The sequence below is a fragment of the Athene noctua genome, chromosome 20 (genome assembly GCF_965140245.1).
Source record: "Athene noctua chromosome 20, bAthNoc1.hap1.1, whole genome shotgun sequence".
NCBI classification, from domain to species: domain Eukaryota; kingdom Metazoa; phylum Chordata; class Aves; order Strigiformes; family Strigidae; genus Athene; species Athene noctua.
Genome location: NC_134056.1, coordinates 9,129,331 through 9,150,049, shown reverse-complemented (window position 1 = coordinate 9,150,049; position 20,719 = coordinate 9,129,331). Strand labels below are relative to the sequence as shown.

The window sequence follows — 20,719 nt, the reverse complement described above, 5'->3', positions numbered from 1 at the left end:
GGTCAAACCATCCAGACCCGCTGATGTCTTGTGTGCCAGAGGCTGTGCTCCTCATGGATCTGCTCTCCATATCCCTGCTGCATCTGCAGTCGTGCTCAGTGCAGTCAGTCACAGGAAAAAGACAATGTTTAAGGGTGGGATGCAGCACAAAAGGGGTTGGCCCTACGAGGATGCTGAGAACACACTGTACAGCAAGTCAAGGAGACAGGGTGATAGGGAGGGAGGGAATCAGGCCCCTCGCTTTCAGTGTCCAGTGCCAAAGCCCCAGTTTTGATGGGTTTCACTGATTTGAGTCATTTATTTTAGTGGAGTAATGAAGTCATGTGTAAATGTTAGATTTAGCTTTTGGCTGTCAGCTGTTCCCTCTTTAAAAAAATAAGGAGAAAGAGACAGAGCGGGTAAGGGGAGGGTTGTGAAAGAGAGAGGCTTTCTGGTGAGGGCTGGGTAATAAATTACAGGAGCAGTTCTTGGGCTGCCAATTTAACACCATAAATCAAGCCCTGGGTATTACCCAAGTGCTCCCTGTGGAGGGCTGTCGGGTCAGAACGACCACCTTTTCAAATACTGGAAATGAAATCTTCCTAAATGCTGACCAACCTCATCCCTGCCAGAAACGGTAATTTATTGCCTTATTAAAGGGCAGGAATCAGAAGAGGACGGCAGGGGAGTGAGCGAGGGGGGAGTCACTTTCATGACTGCCTGTGGCCAGACCCTGAGCTCTCAGCTCCCAAAGGGATGAAGCAAACCCCCTTCCCCTCACCCCACAGCCCAGCCGAGGGGTGCCCCCATGTTGGCACGAGCCAGCAGTGCCCTCCCACCTGCCACGTGCCTGCCACAGGGGCTGTTGTTTTAAGTTGGCGCCAGCCAGGGACTGATTTTGGTCTCCACTTATGTGATGGATTTAGGAGGTCACAGCCACAGTCATAAATGATGAAGAGGGGGATTAAAAAAACAGTGACGGTTCTACGTGGCTGCTTCCCTCTGCAGTACCTCATGGCATGGTGGGGGAGAGGAGAGGGGAGGGGAAAGGGTGTCTGCTATTGGGGCACTTTCCGAGGGCTTGTGCATGAACCAGTGGCCCCACTGCAAAGGCATGCAGTGCAGTGACTGCACAGGGGACTGGGCACCGAGGTCCCTGGTTGCCAGTCCCAGCACTGCAAGGACATGTCCAAGAGCAGGAGACACGCTACCTCCTGCTCCGCCCAGCCCTGGGGGTTGCTCCCACAGGGGTATTTGTCCCCCAGCTGCACAGGGGACAGTGGTCACTCACCTTGATGGCTGGTGTGGGATGAAAACACATCCAGAGCCAGCAAAACACTGCCCTAGCTCACTTAGGAGGAAGGTGCTAAGAGAATGAACTGAAGAAGCAAAGAAGAAATGATACCTGGGCTGGAGGGAAAGATCAGATTCCCAGGACTGCTGTGGGGAGAGGGTGGCTGCCTGGCTGCTCTGTTCCCATATAGGGCAATTTTGTCATAAATTGAGATTTTTCCACTCTACTGAGAACTGACCTGGGTCTGTCAGACCCTCGTGTGGAAGGACAATGAGTCCAGGACTCAATGGCCTCTTATCACAGCCTCCCATCAGTACATTGCATTCCCTCTCGGACCAGAAGGCAGCTGCTCTGGACATGCACTTCGTCTCCTGCAGCCATCCCGGCTGCCTGGGCGACTTGCTCAAGCAAAGGAGAGGCTGTGAGCCCTGGGCTGATGCCACATCCTGACCCCTTTGTTGCTGGTAGCCACAAGCAGGGGCATGGAAGGAAAATTTTTAACTTACTTGTCCTGTCTCCCCCTAAAAGCCAGGCTCTGTTTGCAGTGGTCATAAGAATTATCCTGAAAACACAGGAAGAGAAAATAATAGAGAAATCTCCCCATCACTGTGTCAGGAAGCTCTCTGGCTGCGCAGCTCCGAAGGTCTGAATGCACAGTAGCATTAAACCTTCACTGGTTTAGACAGATTCTTCTGTTTTGTTGGAACAAAACATTGTGAGATCGCTTGGTGTCTGTAAGAGGCATGGGGGGGGGCAGGAAAGGGGTTGTTGTTGCTAAAGGAGACTATCAGGATGAGGCAAGCCAGGTGCCAAGACGCTGATGACTACAGAAAGTCCTGGTTTAGGGCCACCTATGAGCTAAGTTTTTAACGTCTCCTTAATGTAAACGGTCTGTTTGGGACATCTGGCTGTCAGTGTGCCTTCTCGCAAGCAGCTGTTTGCAGTAACCTGTGAGTTTCATGGAAACTGGGCTCACGAGGACTCCGGTGTGATGTATTTATTACACGGAGGCAATCAACTTCCCTCTTGTCGCTCAGTTTTATGAGCGAACATTTACTGTGAAGCTGAGGCTCATCTGATAAACATTGCAAGGTATGAAAATGAATGTCCCCCTGAGAAGGAGAACAGTTCATCAATTAAAATTGTGTTATGAGATGGCCTCCCTTGGCAAATCCTCACTTGCCTCCTGCTACATCAGTGCCTCCGTTTCTGTCCAAGCTCCCCGAGAAGCAAGGCTGGACGGCAGAGCTTTGCTCTTGTCAAGAGCCTGGCACTGGCTGTCACGACATTTATAGATGCTTCCCCTTGGCTGCAAGTCCCATATTTCTCAAGTACAGAACAGGGGCATGCGAGCACTGCTAGGAGCTCATCTGGCTTGGTGAGGAAGGCAGACAGCAGCCGAATCGACCACTGACTCCAGATGTAGCTTAGTACAGACTTGGGCAATACAGACAATTTAAATGTCACCTTGCAAATCTCATGGCTTGATGCAGGTATCAGGTTAGACAGCATCCTTCAATAAGTGTGCTGGATCTCAAGTAACAGAGGAAATAAGGATGTGTAAGAAGAGGCTGATGGTTCCCAGGGATTTAGAGAGAGAAGAACAATTAAAAAGGACAAACAAGTCTGCAGTGTCATCAAAGAAGGAAGAAGGCAGTGGGAAGGGTGAGAATGGCTCTGTGCCAGAGGCTAATGAACTACCAGAGCAACTATGACCAAGGTCATCTCTGGAGGAGGGCAAGCTTCAGGCCAGCTTGGATTTATGTCCATGATGGGTGTAAATGGCTGTGAGGAGCTGTCATCCTGGTATTACAGATGGATCCTCAGCCATGCCCAACAAGCAGATAGGAGTGTCAGGGAGAGAAGGAAAATCTTTTCCAGTTATTCATGGACTGAAGAACCCCATTTCTCCATCTTTCTCTGCTCCAGCTTCCCAGGGAACATGTTAGATGATGACACTGGATGAACTGTGTCTCTAAAAGCTTCAAGCAGGTCAAGGCTATTTGAATCCTGTAAGAGATCTCAAGATGGCCACAGGGATACAGCTACTTCTGAGCATTTCTTGCTGAGTGGTTCCCAAGGGGCTGGGAGCAGTCTGGCCTTTGATGGGACACTGAGGGGACACTGCCAGCCCCCTGGATGCAATGTTGTTCATGTACCTGTGATCTCTTAGAGTCTTACCACTCCTTTCACCGTACACTGGGGGTTTGCGGATGCAGTCCCTCTGGGAAGGTTCCTCTTTATACTCTCAGAAACAATTCTCTCCCAGCCCTCCTCAGAGCATGAATTGTAGAATAAAGAGAAAATATTTCTAGCATAAAGCTGTATATAGGTTACAGATGAGGTGCTGTGCGCTCGCTGGCATTCTTGTATGGTGTCAGGGGCACCACAGGGCTAAAATTTAGGAGGACCTTTCTAGTGCCTACATCAGCAAGCTGAATTCTTCTTTTAGGAAAGTAGGAAGGTGGAAAAGGGAATTTTGGAAATATTTACAGTTTGTATGGCAACCATATATCACTGTGAGAATAAATATATGTCAAGTCTGATAGACAGAGAAATAAATAGTAGGAAATGTCCATGAAACATATGATTTAGAAGAGCCAAATTTTCTGCATGTAGATTGCTCAACCACTGACCTCTCTGATGGTATCAAATAGTCAACCTGCACACAAGAGTAATAATCTGTTCACCAGCACCTCAGCTCTGCCCTTCTGGGGGCTCAAAACTGTTTTCACATACAACTAATCCCCCTGCAGCAGGGCGTCTGCATTGCCACACACCCCCCCAACCACACCAGGAGGTAGCAGGTGCCCAAAGCCACACATGGGGTGAGCGGTCGTCTCCTTGGCTGTCCACAGGTAGTATTGTCTAGGTGTGGAGGAAGCTAGTCTGAATGCAGGATGGGGCACGGATCTGTCCTGGGTGCGGAATCCATCTCACTATGGGGGGGCAGTCCTGGAGGACACATCATGTTCCCTGACACCTGTGGGCTCCACCAAAAATTGCCCAGGAGGGATTCTGCTGCTCCACATTACCTGGCTACTTGATGTGCACAAATACTACAATACAGGGATGGAGTTGCCCCGTATTACTCAAATACCGTCGAGGTATACAACTGTGTCTGTACTGCAGCTCTCAATACCTAATGTTTGTCACTGTACACATGACTCAACACATACGTACCTGCTGCATTTTCACTTCATTCCCTCAGTCACCCTTTCCAGCCACCCACCCTGCATCTTTGAACCCCAGGGCAGCCATTGCCTCATCTACCAAGGCTCTACAACTGAACAGGATCTGAGTCAGTCCTCGTTTACACTCTGTCCCAGGCCTAATTTACACCCTTTCCCTCCACCCCCCAGCTTTTCCAACACGCCCAGCTCATCTGGAATATCACCCGCCTGCTTCAGGCTGGTTGCTAGGTGTTCCACAAACATTCATCCAAAGACTGAGTGGGACCTGGTGGTCTTAGGGGAGGCCACGACAGGTTGGTGAACACCAAAAGGGGACTTCTCTCAGCTACAAAGAGAAGGCAACGGAGGGACACATCCACAGAGGGGCAGGGGAGGACGCAGGGAAGGGACAGGTACCTGGGCCCCAGCTCATCCTCACTGCGCCAGACGAAGTCTCCAAACTTCTCGTAGTGGGAGTTGTAGTGATGCTGGACTCGGAAGAGCATAGAAGCGGAGACCTCCATCAGTGTGTTGTAGGCTGTCTGCTGCTCCTTCCCACTGGTGTAGCCGTTGTAGAGGTTGTAGATTTTGTCAGCTATCTCTGGAAAGGATCAGGGGGACGGGATTAATGAGCAGCCAGAAAGTGCTAACACAGGAGGAGGAGGAGCGAAGCCCTTGGCAGGGCTGGCAGGAGAGGCGGGCATCTGGGATGTCTGCCTGTCCCTTGGGGCTGCCTGCAGCAGGGTTTAACGACCTGGGGATCATTTAGTAATTGTTCAAGCTAATACTGCAGCGAGTGCCCAGCATGAGTGGAGCAGCCCCAAAGACTCCAGCAACACTCCATGAAGGAACAGGAGAAGGAGAGGAGAAAGGCTGCCAGAACAGGAAGATGCAGCCTTATCCTCACAGGTAGGGCAAGCAAGCTCTTCCTTAATTCACCAAACCAAAAGCAATTGCATAGCTATGATGCTAAAGGGTAGGAAAAATACAACACTGTTGATAACAAGATGGTACTTTAGCCATAAATACAGAGCATCATCGTTGTGGGTATCTACTAGAGAAACTCAGATGTATTGAGAGTACACTCTCTTCTATAGAAGAGGATCTCTTTTTGGAAATGAAAAATGCACAAAACTCAATTTCCTTCCTTTTCTTTAGTCTCCCATTTGCTCATTTTTCCTGGAAATGCTTATCAATCACATGGAACAAAGCATTAATCAACACTTTCTTTTGTATGGTTTTCAAAATGGAAAGCAAGCAAGTAAGAAAACAGGTAACCTGACTTTCACTTAGAGGAATCTTCTTAAATTTAAAAGCAGCCAAGTGCTCTGGGCATAAGAATAAATGGGGTTGGTTTCAAAATTGAAGAATGCAAATGTGCAAAAGTGGTTGGGCTTTTATGGGTATTTCTGTTTCAGAACCGAACCAGCTGCCACCAGCACCCCCTTAAACCCCAGGAGCCAGCAGTGTCCCATGCTGCTCACCGCCCCAGGCCCAGCGAGGGCTGCCTCTCTCACTTTTGCAAGATGAGCTTGCTCTGTTTCCAGGGGACGTGTGTCAAATGCACGTTATCAACTCCCATGGCCGTGCGCAGGGAAGGATGCCGTGGCGCTGCGTGGCAAAGGACCACAGGAGCCACCAGCTGCCCAGATGAGCGGACTCTGCTACTGGACACTCCTGCAGTTTGTCACCCCTACCCTGATTAATGTCCCTGTGCCCATGGGTGAATTTACAGGAGCCTTCACACTGGGAAAGGAGGGGTTTGCAGGAGTACAATGAATAAAGGAAAAGCAAAATAAGCAGGAAATATCTTCTGTCGTGGAAAATGAGGCGCCTGAGCACTGACCTTCTGCCTTGCTGTCGTCTACCAGCGGGCAGGCTGTCCTCAGGGTGACTGTGCTCAGCTCTGAGTGTCTCCCTCGCGTATCCACCGCGTAGAGGGTAAATCTGGAAGGCAGGAAGGAAAAGGAAAATAATGTCTTCATCCCTCAGTCCCACACCGCCAGGTTGTTATGGGAACCAGCCTCCACAAGAGAAAGGAAAAATGTGGTCCAGGCTCCTATCAGTCAGTTTTGGCATCTCAAGGAGGCGTGAGACGATCTTGGGCTTAGACCAGGAGAGTACCCAGAGAAAGAAGACAGGGCCAGGGGACAGGCCACTATGTCCCCATGTCTGCAGAGCTGTTTCCTCTCACTCCCCTCCCTGGGAGCCCTGTAGGGCTGCACCCCACAGCTGCCTGACTGTGAAAGGATAAAAACATCTCTGGGGTTGCTTTGCCAGGCACGGACGCAAACATTATACCACTGTGGGGTCTGCAAGCTGGGCTCCTGTCCAGCCCTCCTGAGAACGGAGCAGTAATTCCTGCCGTAAGTGGGCTCTGTGCTGACAAGTGACAGCTCGTACACATCCTGTGAACGGCCCTCGAGGTTGTTTTCTCCCTCATTTCCTCACCAGGGTGGGGTTGGTAAAAGTGTGGGAATGATAATTTCACACTTGAAGCTAATGGAGAGCATCTGACAGTAAAATATGGCTTTTGTGCCAGATGAAGCATTGAAAAAACAGGCTGTGGCTGCATGGGACATCCCTGGATGCTGAGCTTGGAGTCCTGGTCCAGAGTATCAAAACTCCAAAATGAGAATGCTTCTTTGCAGCAGGGGCAACAATCTGCAGTCCACTCTCCCAAAAGGCATCAGTTCGTATTTATTCACTCTGAGCCAAGCACAGAAACTCGAGCTGGCTTTGACAAAGTGCAGGAGCTGGCCTGAACCCCTCAGAGGTCTGAGATGCCTGGTGGCAGGGTACCCAGCTCCCAAGAAATAACACAGCCCCGCTCCTTATCCTAAGGTAAAACCAAGCAGCTCTTGTAAGTGAGTGCAAAGAGTGTCATAAAAGCAGCTGCAGATTAAATGGGATTGAGACCCTGAAGTATGTTTACTTAAGAAATGGTCCTAACTCCTTAGCATCCTTAATGGGGACAGAAGCAATGTCTCCCTTTTCCTCACCCCACACATAAGCACTACCAGCCCCTCTCTATGCTTCCTGCTGGCCCTGCACACCCCACATGTGGCTGATAAGAGCTGACATTTGCACGGTAGCAATTCCCAGCACAGGAGACATTCTCTCCAAGCAATTAGCATTAGTTTCTTAACAATACTCAGTGTCTGAAAGGATGCCAGCAGACTGCCGAGGAACCCACTTGTGTGTAGGGACAACTCCCATTTTGACAAAGGTGGGGCATGCAGGGGATCCACATGCTGAGCTCACCCAAGGAGATGCTATTTAATTCTTTGGCATGACATCATTTTCCTTAATTTACAAGGAACGTTGCTCAGAGTGGGAGCATCTCAGGAAGGACATCCACACTGTGCTACTTCACAAGTACCACACACAGGCTGTTCTCCCGCTATAATTAAGGGACTGCAACAGAGCAATAGGGTAATATCAAATTCAGGGCAGCAGTCTAACTTCAGGGCTTTGCATCCCATCCCAAAGAAGTCACCATCCCTCCTCCTCCCTTCAGCAGACAAGGGCTTTGAGGTGAGTAAGGAGCCTCCTGCTGTGAGCAGGTAAGGTACATGACTGTGCAGCTTGGCAGCATGAATCCCCCTCTTTCCAGACCCAGAAAACAACAGAAATAGGGGCACCAAGTATTGGGTGGGGGGACCGCAGCCCCAGCAAGACAAGGAGCTCTGCAGCAGGAGAGCTGGGCAGATACCCCAGGAGTCCTGTCACCTGTCCAGGAGCTCAGCAGTGGGAAATGCTCTTCTTGCTCATCAACATAAGCACAACAAGCAGTAAGAGGGCTTAACAAGCAGGTTACTGCTGTGAGCTGATCTCCATCCCCATCCTGGGGTCACTTGCTTAGCCACAGTGGCTGTGTTGTTTTCGGTTTTAAATGGATGAGCACAGCTAATGTGTAACCTCTGCTCTGCCCGTAGCGGCTCAGTCAGTAAGGCTCCATTAGCTCTGAGGCAATCAGTGCCAGAGCACTTTCCTTGAAAAACGGCAGACTTTTATCAAAACACAATTGTAATATTCAGCAATTAGTGCCCACATCACCTATTCCATTGCCAGTGGGGTCAGGAGGAAGCATCTTTGCTTGGCAGGGTGTTAAAGCACATCCACCCTTTGGGCGACGTTAAAGACCTGTGTTAGACCTTTGCCTGCTCTTTTCCCCTCTGCCCAGCACACACAGAAACAAAGTCACTCATCTGCCAAGAGCAAGAACATCTGTACTGGTCAGGCCGGAGTTAAAAAATATGTATCAACAAAGAAGCCCTTCATTTCATCATTTTGTTTTAGATGATATAAGAAAAAAAAAACCACAACAAACCGTAAATGGAAAAACATCAGAATCAAAGTGATTTTCATCGGGTAAAAAATTATTTTTTGACAAAAAAAAAAAAAATTGCTTTACCTCACCTGAAACCGCTCTTCTTTCAACAACCTTAGAGGAAATCTTTTCATTTCCATTCTCTCTGAAAGAAATGTTTTGGAATCAGCACCAGTAAACTCAGCTCTGGTGGAAGCTGGCAGCCCCAGCAATATGAGGCCCTCTGCACCTCTCTAGCTCCTTCCAACGAGTGATCTCAGAAGGTTTTAACATTAATTACAGTCCAAAAGATCACCCTGAAGCACAGCAGTATTAATAGCTCTGTTTTATCAATGGTAAACAGAGACATATGGGGTAAAGCTTCGTGCCCCAGAGAGGCTCGGTGACATGAACAGTTTGGAAACTTGGGAGATGATGGTTTCCAATCTTGTTCTCAAACCACTTGACCACCCAGCCTCTCTGTAGCAAAACACTTTTATGGCCAGTTAATGGCACTGTGCAGAGTGCTGGGGTTTATTTTCTTCTTTTATTCCCGGAAGCAGACAATTAAGAGAAGAGAGCGCAAAGATCTGCGGCTCAGAGTAAACCCGGCATTAACAGGCAGATTTTGCTTGCTGCGTCTAAGAGAAACCTCTGGCAGATGCAGGAGATGAGCCATTGGCAAGGACAGGATCAGGCTGGGACCCAAAGGGCCCAAAGAGGGCAGCCAGCGGGGGGAGAGGGACTACCACCACCACACAGGAGGGATGGGGATGTCTGCACAGTAAATAATGGGAAAACTCAAGTCAGAACAACTGAGAGAGCTACACAGAGCATGTAGGGGGCTGGAGTCCAGCCCTGCAACACTATGTGGAGATCCTCCTGCCACATGTCCATCTACAGAGTTTTGGGCTGAGGACCAAAACAGGCAGCATCCCCACTGATGATGATGGAGCTGCACCTGATTATGCCAACCCTGGTAATTTGTTTTAAAAAAAATGAGGCCAAAGTAGTTCTGACTATTTTGCCCATGGCAGAAGATCTCTGGGGTATAGTCAAAGCCAGAAATGAAAAGGTTCCAGACCCACACTCAGTGCATGAAACCACGTCAGACAACCTGGAAGGCCATATGGTAGCTACAATCTGGCAGAGCCTCCTTCATAACCTGGAGGTGTTTTGTTTAGCAATAAACCTTCCCCACAATGTTTTCTCATGTTCTCCTTGTGCCTTCCAAAGGAGCTTGAGGCTACCTGCTACTGTCTCACAGATGACCCTCTTTTTCACCCATGCCTTCAGCAAGATCATACATGAACACTTGCTCTTCTAGAAATACTCAAGATATATTTTCCCCAAAGAGGTTCCAAAGAGCATTTGACCACTAGAAGCACATATGCTCTTGGAAGAGATCAGCCCCTCCATGCCTGGAAACACTGCCACCTCTGCAGCAAAACACAGCATATGAAGTCCTATAAAGTAATGCTGCTTAAATGTTTACTATTAAATTGAAATCTATTGGGACCCGAAGAAACATTTAGAGAGAGATACAAAGCAACTCATGTATGGCCTCACGAAATGTCAATAACACGTTCCTTGTAGTTACCCCATCCAATGTTGGCAGAAGAAACTCAAGATGCTTCTTGGGGGAGGAAGAGAAAGCGGAGGGGGCTGTTAAAGCTTCAGTTCCTGTAATCCAATGATTGTGGAAGATTGACAGTTGTGTTTAAAAAAACCCCCAAAATAGAAAAATGTGTTTCTATTCTTTCTCAGTGCAGAGAAAAAGAACCCGAAATACAAAATTCTAAAGGCACGAAACTGTAAGGCTAAGAATGAAACCCCAGAACATGTTATTTATTTATAGACAACAACGTTGGCTCATGTTTTTTTAACTCCCACTCATGTTGCTCATGATGTTTGAGTGCTTTACTCATGATCCTTATTTGCGGGAAGGGAGATAAAGACTTCTGTGTCTGACCTTCTTTAGCTCGACAGCTGATTCCTTTATATCCTACAGAGATACCACAGGCATTTCTGTTCTGTCTTGTGCGCTGCTCTTCCTGAAGCCTTTGGGCTTGTGCAGCTGCTCAGTGAGATGCCGTACCACAAATGGGCTGCCTGGGCTGCAGAGAAAACGGTCCAATAAGGTGTCCAATAAGCACTTCTGCAGCTGCCAAACACCCACACTAAGAAACCAGGTGCCTACGAGTAGCTGGCTGCATCCAAAAGTAGCGGCTGTGTGGCAAACCCAGGCTGTGCTGAGTCTAATGCCTTCCAAACTGGTGCAACCACAAGATGCTCTTCCCAGTAGGGCTTGGACTGAGCTCGGCTGATAAGCCTGGGCTTGGCGCCTTGGTCCTGCAGGCACGGGACTCTCTTTTGCTGCTAGCTCCGGGGAAGACCTGGCTGCTGTCACACACAGGGTGTGATGGATTGTCTCTCCCGACAGCATGGGTACCACCACCCGTGATGTTGAGCATGAAAACACAAATCCTGACCTGGCTGAGGCTGCATCCCCTCAGTGTTATGGGCATGTCCTGCCGTCACCCTCTGGGCAGTCATGACTTATCCCTGCCTTCTGCACAGCTCGGGCTCTCTGGGCTCGCACGCAACCAGTATTGCACTGCTGAGGCTGGTCCAGCGTGCTGACACACACACACATCACACCCTGGCTTTGCCAGTCCTTCTCGCTTCCTGTTCCAGCTGAAAAACAATTTGGAGACCTCCGCTGAAAAGCCCTCAATGGACCAGCTCTTGGCAATCCGTACCTCCCCCCTTCCTGGTGATCTCAACATGGGGACCGGGCACGAGGGACCTGGGACCAGCCAGGCTCGGGCTGTGCCTGCACTCAGGCACGTGAGAGTGTCACAGCCAGGAACGGTGCCACAAACACAGGCGGGTGTGAACCTTGCACCCAGCACTGTGCACACCCTTGTGCTCGGGGGACTGACAAGCACTGCTCTCTCCCAGTCTTTTAGTACCTTCAGCTGCCAGACACCAAGATGAGAGGAGGAGGCAGGGAGGCTGAGATGGTATGTGTGTTTCTTTGTCCTGATAGCCACAGCAGAGCATCAACCTGGTGAGCAGCAACAGACCTTCACCTCAGCATCTCCTGGCTGCTAAAAATGTCAATGAATTCACACAAATATTTTCCCCGAAAGACTATTCTTGAAAGATCAGGGAGTCCAGGGGTGCTGAGGGGTGTTTTACCCTCCGTCACATGCAATGGGGTGTGCGTGGTCCACAGGGCCACTGGGCACTCTCCCACCCCGTCCCCCCACGGTGGGCTCATACATCTCCTGCTGAGCCTCCCAGACACCTTCATTGACAGCCATGGAACAGGAGCGGGGCTCGCCTGCCAGCAGCAATCTGGGTAAGCATGGAAAGGGGGGTGTGTGTTTAGTGCAAGCATTCCTAATTCAGAACCATTACAATTTAAAAATAAATCAAATCATATAAAAAGCAGCCCATCGACACAAGGCACAAGAATGCAGTTTAGCTTATTGGCGACTCTGTGATTTCAAATAATTAAGAAAGGTAAATGAGAACAACCTCCCGCAGTCTCTGCGTCAAATACCAAACAGACAATGAGCAGGGAGTGGTTTTTGGAAGAAGAGGATTTCTTGGTCTATTTGTTAGGTCCTGACTTCAGGCTGATCACTCATGTCGTGCCCACGTCCGTGGTGCCAGATAGCGAGGTGGGCTGGTACCCTGGCACAGGACTGACCACTCTGCATCTCCACCAGAGACCCTACCAGAGGCTTGGGATTTAGGCTAAGCTTTACAGGGCAGTGGAAATCCTTGTGCAGTTTCCCTGGACCTGGCACTGTCACAAGTATTACAGCAATCAGATGCTCCTTTTAGGGCATTTGAAGCCTGTCAGGAATGCAGGGCAGGGCTGGGGACAAGGGGTTGTGCTGTGACCTCAGGCTGTGCCAGTGTGGTGGGAGCAGCTCCTGCTGGAAGAGGAGGCTCTGAGCAGCCCAGTGCCTGCTGGACGCTGGGGAGAGGCACCAAGGGAGGTGACACCAACCTGCTACCACCACCCAGAGAATTGCTGATTACATATCATACCTCTCCCGCAAAAGGACCGATGTCTTCTGTTTTGCATTGCCACTGTTTTTGGCTCTGCCTTTCCACAGAGCCTATACTGCAATAAGGAGACAGTGGATAGTGCCATCTTGAAAATAACATCTTTTAGAAAGCTCTCCGCACAGTTCTACCACCCAAGAAAAATACCTTTTATAACTGGGCTTCTTTTAACCATCTGTGACAACTGACCTTGCTCCCATCAGCGTGATGGAGGAACAGGTTAGCAGCAATGCTGGCGCCACACCAGAGTATTGAAGCTTTGCCGTTACACAAATACATGAGGCTGTCAGTAAACTGTTCTCACAATTCACACCTTTTTTTCCAGGACAGCAAATGCTGCGAGACTAATCGTTATCCTTCAACAGATGCCTCCCAACAATACGAGACCACAGTTGTCAGATGGAGGGAAATAAATGTACCTGCCACAACATGCCTCAGGTGTCTGATGCCTTTTGGAAGCGTATAGAACAGTGCCCATCAAATACTCCTGGCAGGAGGAAGAGCACAGGCTGCTCTGCAGAGTAAGAGGCTGCTTGTTCAAGAAGACCTCTGGAAAAGGGCAGAGGAGACCTGATTTCTGAGACAGTGAGGGCAGCTGTGGGGCTCGGGACAGCCTTGCACAGCCATGGGTCCATCTGTGGCTCTGTGGCAACCCTGGGAAAGTCACCCAGTGTTATCTGCACTGCAAGATTAGACTGAGTCACAGCTGATGTCATATCCATGCTCAAACCCACTGACTTGAGAGTGCAGTACTTCTCACAGAAGCTGCCAGGGCAGAGGGCAGGGCCACTTAATGCTGCTGCATTACAGGGGCGCAGTGTGGGACAGTGACACTTTGGTGTCACAGCATCCAACCACTGTGCTCATAGAGGTGTTCTGCAGCACCCACTGCACGTACCACAAACGCCACAGCTGCCATGCACCCCTGCACGACAAGGGACACAGAAACTAAAGCACTATTAGTGGCCTTCTAACACGGCAGCTGGATTTCTCTGAGGCAGTGGCTGCTGTCCCCTGGAAGCTGGGTGGCACTGGGGAGATGACAAGGGGGAGGAGAGGCTTGTAGGAGACTGTTGAGCATGTCTCCACACAAGGTCAATCCCCAGGTAACACGAATGAGGTAGCCTGGCTACAGTCGTACCAGCTTGAGAGCCAAGGAAGGGGAAAATGCTGCTTCATGCCTTTTGGCACTGAAATGCTGTCTTTGCATGGCACTGGCTTGGCATCCCATGCTGCTCCAGGTCTCCTAGGCTTGCCCTCTGTCTCTGAGTTACGAGGCCATGGAGAGCCAAAACTTGCAGTAGGCAAGGTGCGAGCACAGGTCCCCCAAGCCCCCTCTGCACACGCGGCAGGCGCTGCCTGCCTTGAGCCAAGCTACAATGCAGATTTGCTCAGCTCTCGCTCCTTACACCACTTCATCAATCTCTTTTTGTTTCAGATCCCTGTCGAACAAGATCCAAAAAAAAGGATGAAAGGGAAAGAAAAAAAAAAATTAAAACCCATGACCATTTCTTGTTACTGCCTGGATCCATTGCCTCCATGCTAGAGAAATCCTCAGTAGGACACTCACCTCCCCAGCCTCAGCTGCAATCTCTCAGTTTCCCAAGATTTCCCTCAAAACCCTGTCAATAAACCCCACCAGAGGAGCGATTCCCAGTCCTGCCATGGCTGTGAAAGAGGGCCTTGATAAACAGGCCACCTTCTGTTCCCTGGAGCCCTGCTCCTGAATGATACCTGTGTTAGAGGGCCAAGATCCCACAAGGAGCCCCTTTGCCAGCAGGACACCTTGCAGGAGGCAGTGCCAATATTGCCTTGGGCAAAAACGTGTTTCACTGCAGTCGAGGGAAAGATGCCAGCCTGTTTCAGCAGGGCCACAGTTTCACCTGGGAGGTGCAGCACAGTCAGTGCAGCCCTCCTAGCCACTGCGTCCCCAGGGTGCCTTCACCATCCCAGGGCTGGGAGCACCAGAAGTGCTCCCTGACCCACATTCCTCCTTTGTCACCTCTGCTTCTTGTAACCACTGGCAAGGAGCAGATCATTACTCCTTCATCCCTCACCCTTCCACCCAAAAAAGCTGCCCTGACACAAGATAACATTAACACAGCCTATGTTGTAGCCTTGGAGCTTCAGCTCCTAGGCGACTCCAAGGAGCAAGAAGTCTTATTATCTTGAAGGTGCTCAGTAGATTCTCTAGGGTGTCCCACAGGAACGGTCCCTAAACTCTGAGGACAGGACGATGGCAGAAAAAGCAGGATCATTATGGTCATTCCAGCTTTGGGGAGGATGGATAGAGGGTATCTGAGGTCTGTATTTCTTGGTAGCTGTGTGCTTGTTTTCATCCGGCTGGTTGTGAGGATGAAGATTTGCAGAATGGACTTATAAAAGCAATGCTGCAAGAACTGTCCCAGCAATTCACTATCTCCACTGCCCAGCTCAGGGCTTGGGGCAAGGTGTTGCTCCCTTCTGCCTGGCAAGGCCAGAGAAGGTCCCAGGTCACCTGGAATCTGAATGTTAATATTCTTTGGTGGAGTGAAGAACCAGAAGGAGGTGGTGCTGAGGCACTACGGGCTGGTGCTTTTGTCTCCAGTGAAGCAAAAGCAGCTCATTTCAGTCTGCTGAGCACCAGAGACCCTGTTCTGCTGGGACTCACCAGGAGATCCCAAACAAAGCCCTCGGACAAAGGTCAAACAAGCTGTCTTTGACTCCTGGTGCTGCTGGAACAATTTCCCCCATGCCACCGCTCAGATTGATGCTGGAGGCTGCAAACCGCAGGGGCTCGTCCTGCTCCAGCTGCAGAACGTCAGCGAGAGCTGGTGATAGACTGAGCTGTCCTGGGTGCAGCATGGCCAAGGAGGGCTTTCCCCAGGCTCTGCATCCCACATGTTCCTCAGGTCCTGCTGCAGCCTTCACAAGGGCACTGCAATGCCCATCAATCCCTCCAGCTCTCCACAAGCCCCCCTCCACCAACACCCCCTCTGCTCCAGGAACGGGGTACCCCCACACAGCACCTGCATCCTCTCTCCCTCCTGCTGCAATACCTTCTGCTCTCCCCTTAGGTGTGGGACAGCCCTGCCCCTCTTCCCTCAGCCACAGACACCCCGAAGACTCCAGCCCCAGCTCTGCAAAGGTTACGTGTTCAGTCATTACTCTGAGGTTTTGCGTGTCTTCTTTGCATGGATCTGTGGGTGGGTGGCTTTCAGCCTCATCTGAAAGCATTAGTCCTGTATGCTGGGTGGGTCTCCCAAGAGAGACACATCACTTTAGTACTTTCCTTGGGCTACTCCTTGGACAGCTGCAGTCCTCCTTCGTGAAGAGACAGCAGGGCTCAGGGAGGCTGCGGCTGCAGGAGACAAGAAGGCTGCTCAGAAGGAAAGAGGGAATAAATCAAACTCTTCCTCCAGTTGTGCCAGGGAGAAAGGAGAGACAAGCGAGGCCCTGGACCCCTGCAGTGAGCTCCACAATGGAAATGTTCACAGCTAACCATACCAGCCGTTCAACCTACCAATGCTCTGCAAAGCTTGGCCATTACCAGCCCTGGGGAGATGGGGGGAGAGGAAGGTTGTGACCCTTGGCAAATTGGGAAATGTTTGCCCCTCCCAACCTCACAGTCACTGTAAACAAGAACCAGACACTCCACAGTTTGTTACCCCTGGAGATCCCCATGGTAGGGCTTGTTCTCATCCTCCTGGGGGCTTGGCTTCCATCTGGGCTGCTGGTTGAAATCCAGCCCAGGCTGGTAACGACTTCAAAAGACAGTGTCATCTGAGGAGTAGTGGGTGGTCCACGTCAAGCGAGTCGATGGCTGACTGTTCTTATATAAGCCGCCACAATAGGGCCTCCTGCTCGACAGCCTCAGAAGAAAGGCAAAGGGCTGCATGAACCACAAGGAGCGGAGCCTCTTCTAGGCCCCCAGGGTGGTCCCTCTGGCACAGGGAGAGTCCCCTTAGTAGGTTGACATGGGGAGGTGGACATGCCCCTCTACAAGCAGAGGTTGTCTGTCTATCTATCTATCTATCTATCTATCTATCTATCTATCTATCTATCATCTATCTCCGTTGGGTTTGTCCCCAGCAACGTTGGCCAGCCCTAGCTTCACCCTCCACATGAAACAAAGCAAAACAAAGCGCGACAACAATAACAGCACACAAGGGAACAGCTCAGAGGAGGGGGACGCCTCTTCTTGCCACGCTTGCAGCATCCCAGGCAGGATCCAAATGTGCCAGCCCTTGAGTGAGAGGCACCCGCGCCCTGTGCCGGGCTGCGGGAGCGGTGAGGGAAGCCAACAGGTCCCTGCAGCGGCCCCGCAACATCAGCATGGGGACAGCATGGGGGGAGGACAGTGGCAAGGCAGGGGCAGTGCGTGCCAGTGAGCCCCGGCAGGAGGACGCCAGCCAGGCCCGCGGTCACTGGTGGCCGCTGCCCCCATGCCCCGAGGGCCCCGAATCAAGGGGGGACGGGGCGAGGGGCTGGCAGCGGGCGGGAGGTTCTCACAGCTCCGGCAGACAGAGAGGGGAGGGCGGAGGGTAGGACAAGGAAGGGGGGCCTGAAACAAATAATAAAAACAAAATCCCAGTAAGCACGTTAGAATTCGTTTGAAGTGCAGAGGAGCTTTCAGGCAGGGTTATGTACATCTCCCAGCCCGGCGTGATTTACACATTCCTTGGAAGCAAAGGAATCTTCCCTGATTTGAAGTAAAACAGATGTTTTGGGTTTTCCCGCCCCCCACCCCCTTTTAATCATTTCTTTATTGAAATGATGGCTATACAGCCAACCAGCCCGGAGTGAGAGCCCTGCTACCCCCAGCAGGCCTCCGCTGGGACCAGGGCCCTGTTGCCCTGCATTTTGGGAGAGGACCTCGTCATTGCAGTGGCCGTGCTTGCAAGTGTCTGGAGGTGTGGAGCCAGCCCCGCTCTCCTGCAAACACTGCTCTGGAGGCATCCCTCCCTGCAGGTTTCTTCCTTTGCTTTTCCCTCTGCATGGAAGGATTGCAACTCCCAGCGGCTTTTCCTCCTCTGCCGCTAGAGCTTACACAGAGTCTTCATCCCTGCTCCACCAGCCCAGGTCCAAGAGACTTCTTCCCTCTACTGCTGGCTTAGGAGCCTTCCTGTGTCTGATAGTGGGACTTGCCCTTGCTCCTGCACCTCCTCCTGGCTGTGCTCTATCCAAGTAGTGTCGTTCAAGGGCAGGCTGGCCGATCCCCATGGACAGCAGAGGCTGGCAGCAGGGTGCAGCCACGCTCCTCACACACCCCAGGTGAAACAACCCAGCACAGGGGATGGCACTGCGCAGGCAGACTGGAGCTGGGACTGTCTCTTGGTTTAAGCACTATGTGTTCTCAGCCAAATTACTTTGCCCCTATTTTTGTCTCACATTTTTCACCCAGGAAAGTAATCTGGGGAAAGAACTTCCTTTCCTAGAGGGATGCACAGCACCAAGCACAGTGGGGGCTTCCGAGTGCTGGTTGATGCTGCAAACTACCAGCATAGCCATGCCCTCAAGTTTACACCCAGAATAATAACTCATGGCCAGTAGCAAATCCATCCAGCTCCCCCATCTTTCTTTTCTTTCTTTCTTTTTTTTTCTTTCAAACCCTGTTGTTATTTCTCAGTACTTCGTTGGTGGCAGGGTGGGAAGGTTTTTTGTAACACATTCACGTACCATTGGGACTTACTCCCAATCCCGTCTGGTACAAGAGATTGCACAAGAGAGAGAAACAAATGGGGATGAGGAAATGCGTGTTTATGAGAGGCAGCGCTGTCGTCGTGAGCAAGGGACCCCCCGCAAGAGAGCTGGCCTGGGAGCCAGTGGTGTTTCCATTCTCTCCTAACGCTCCATTCATGCCTCATTTCATACCTCCCTGGAGGGTCCATGACTGGCCACGGTCCCACAGCACAGTGCACCCCCCGTGCACCGCCTTCCGCGATATTTGTTGTTGGGTGGAAAGAGAGAGATGTTGTTGTCTCATAAAGATAATAAATTGAGAAAGAGCAGCGCCCTTTGCTGTTGCATACGCTCCATGTTTTCCTCCCACAACAGAGGAGCGCATAGTCCCTCCTGCACCGCCCAGTGCCCTCCCCACCACACACCTCGCTTCTGTCTGCTCCCCTTGGGCACCCCTGCTGCCCATCCTCAGGGGACTCTTAGTTAACACCCACCATGGAACCTTGCATGAGCCTTCCCCGCTCAGTGAGCTGCAGTCTCTGTAATGACCACCCTCCTGACCCGATCAGGAACCCTCCGTATAATCCAAACCACATTGCTGCCTGATCGGATACAGTCACCGGTAAATAACCTTGACTGCAGCGGTCTGGAAGAGCGAGGGATCCTATATCACTGCTATTAATGATTTAGGATTGTACATTGTTTGCAGATGACACAGAGAGGGTCTCATCCCTTGCTACTCCCCACCCAGCCATCTTCTCCAGGACAGTCCCTGCCCCACCTCACTTCAGATGGCTCCAAGTTAAAGTCACCTGGGTGACAATTACTCCTGCCTGACACTGGTGTGCACGCAAGAAATGGTGATGGCTGATCTCTGCACTCCCTCGTGCACTGCAGAGCTCCCAGTGATGGGACCAGAGTCCCCCCACAAACAGGTGTGGTATTAATAAAATCAAAAGCAATCGCCCATGCACACATACTTCAACCCACTTGGGTCCCTCTCCCTTCTGCTCCTTCAAGCCCCCCGCCGCCCTCGCCTCTCTCCACACACCTCAATTTCATTATCTCTGATCTTGAGCAGCCTATTACATGCTTTTTGCCAACATAAATATTTAATCCCGGTGCATTGCACAGAAAGGCCCTTGTGGAGTTAATACTTCAACTCATGTTTCCACTTGGAAAACAATTCAGCAGTGGCAGGGCAGCAGGTACGAGCCAGGGCTCTCCTGAAGGCTGGAGGTGGCCTGCAAGAGCTCAGGAGCTGTGTGGGGTGATGCAGGCGGGCTTCATGCCATGGGGTGGGCTTCATGCCATGGGGTGGGCTGCACTGAGGCAGCTCTGCCAGAGCAGCGATCAGGGGGTTTGGATAGGCAAGGGGAGAGCCACAGGGATGTCACTGCAAGCTGCTGCCTGGGGAGCATAGCACAGGGTACACTGCCAAGGGAACTCGAGGTGCAGCACTGTGCTGGGCTTCAGCACTACTCAGGATATTCCATTCTCTGCAGCTCTCTTGGTTGCAACGATGTGGAAAGTCCTGTGTAAAGGGTTTGCTTCACCTGCCAGAGCGTGGGGTGAACCAGCCACAAGATCACACGCTGCTCCATGCACACACAGCCACAGGTGTCCGCATCAGACACCTCAAAATACACCTGCACAGCCAGAGGTCATTTAAAGCAAGAGCTGGCCATGATTTCACCTCAGACATGCTGTGGGATAAGGGTTATGGGATGGTCAGTTATGGGGCTATTGGGCAGCACTAAGGTACCTGCCTCTGCTGCTGGTATGGGAAAGGCCCCCAGCAAAGTGAGGTGTCCCGTCCCCCCCCTCCAGATCCAAACCCATAAACAGTATGAACAGAAATCACACAGGTCCTCATCTGTACATCTCCATGCACTCAGGTCCAGTGCTGACAAGAGGCAGAACCCATGGGGTCACAGCACCACAAAATGTACACAAACTTAACAACCCCCCCAAACCCCAAGGCCGTGAGGACAGAGAGGGTGACACTGGTCGTGCTGATGCTCCCCAGAGGCATCCTGTCACTCAGGTAGATACACCACAGCCTGTGGCAGTGCCGCAAAGTTTGGATTTATAGGATTACCATGAGCAGCTTCAGGTCCCCACCAGTCCCCAGCATAGTGCCTTGATGGGGATGAGGCCAGCTGGGCAGGAAAGACAGACGGTGGGAATGAGACAGAGTCCCTGTTTCTGTCT

General features: G+C 51.1%; 1 protein-coding gene across 6 annotated transcripts in view; it reads right to left on the bottom strand.

Moving 5' to 3' along the window:
• ASTN2 (astrotactin 2) overlaps positions 1-20,719 on the bottom strand; it is a 360,934-nt gene that overhangs the window by 3,353 nt on the left and 336,862 nt on the right. For all 6 annotated transcript variants that reach the window (XM_074924050.1, XM_074924051.1, XM_074924049.1 and 3 more), the window contains 2 exons: positions 6,293-6,393; positions 4,864-5,047 (listed from right to left, as the gene is read on the bottom strand). In XM_074924050.1, the coding sequence (XP_074780151.1) occupies positions 4,864-5,047; positions 6,293-6,393 (285 nt within the window). The remainder of the gene's footprint in view (positions 1-4,863; positions 5,048-6,292; positions 6,394-20,719) is intronic.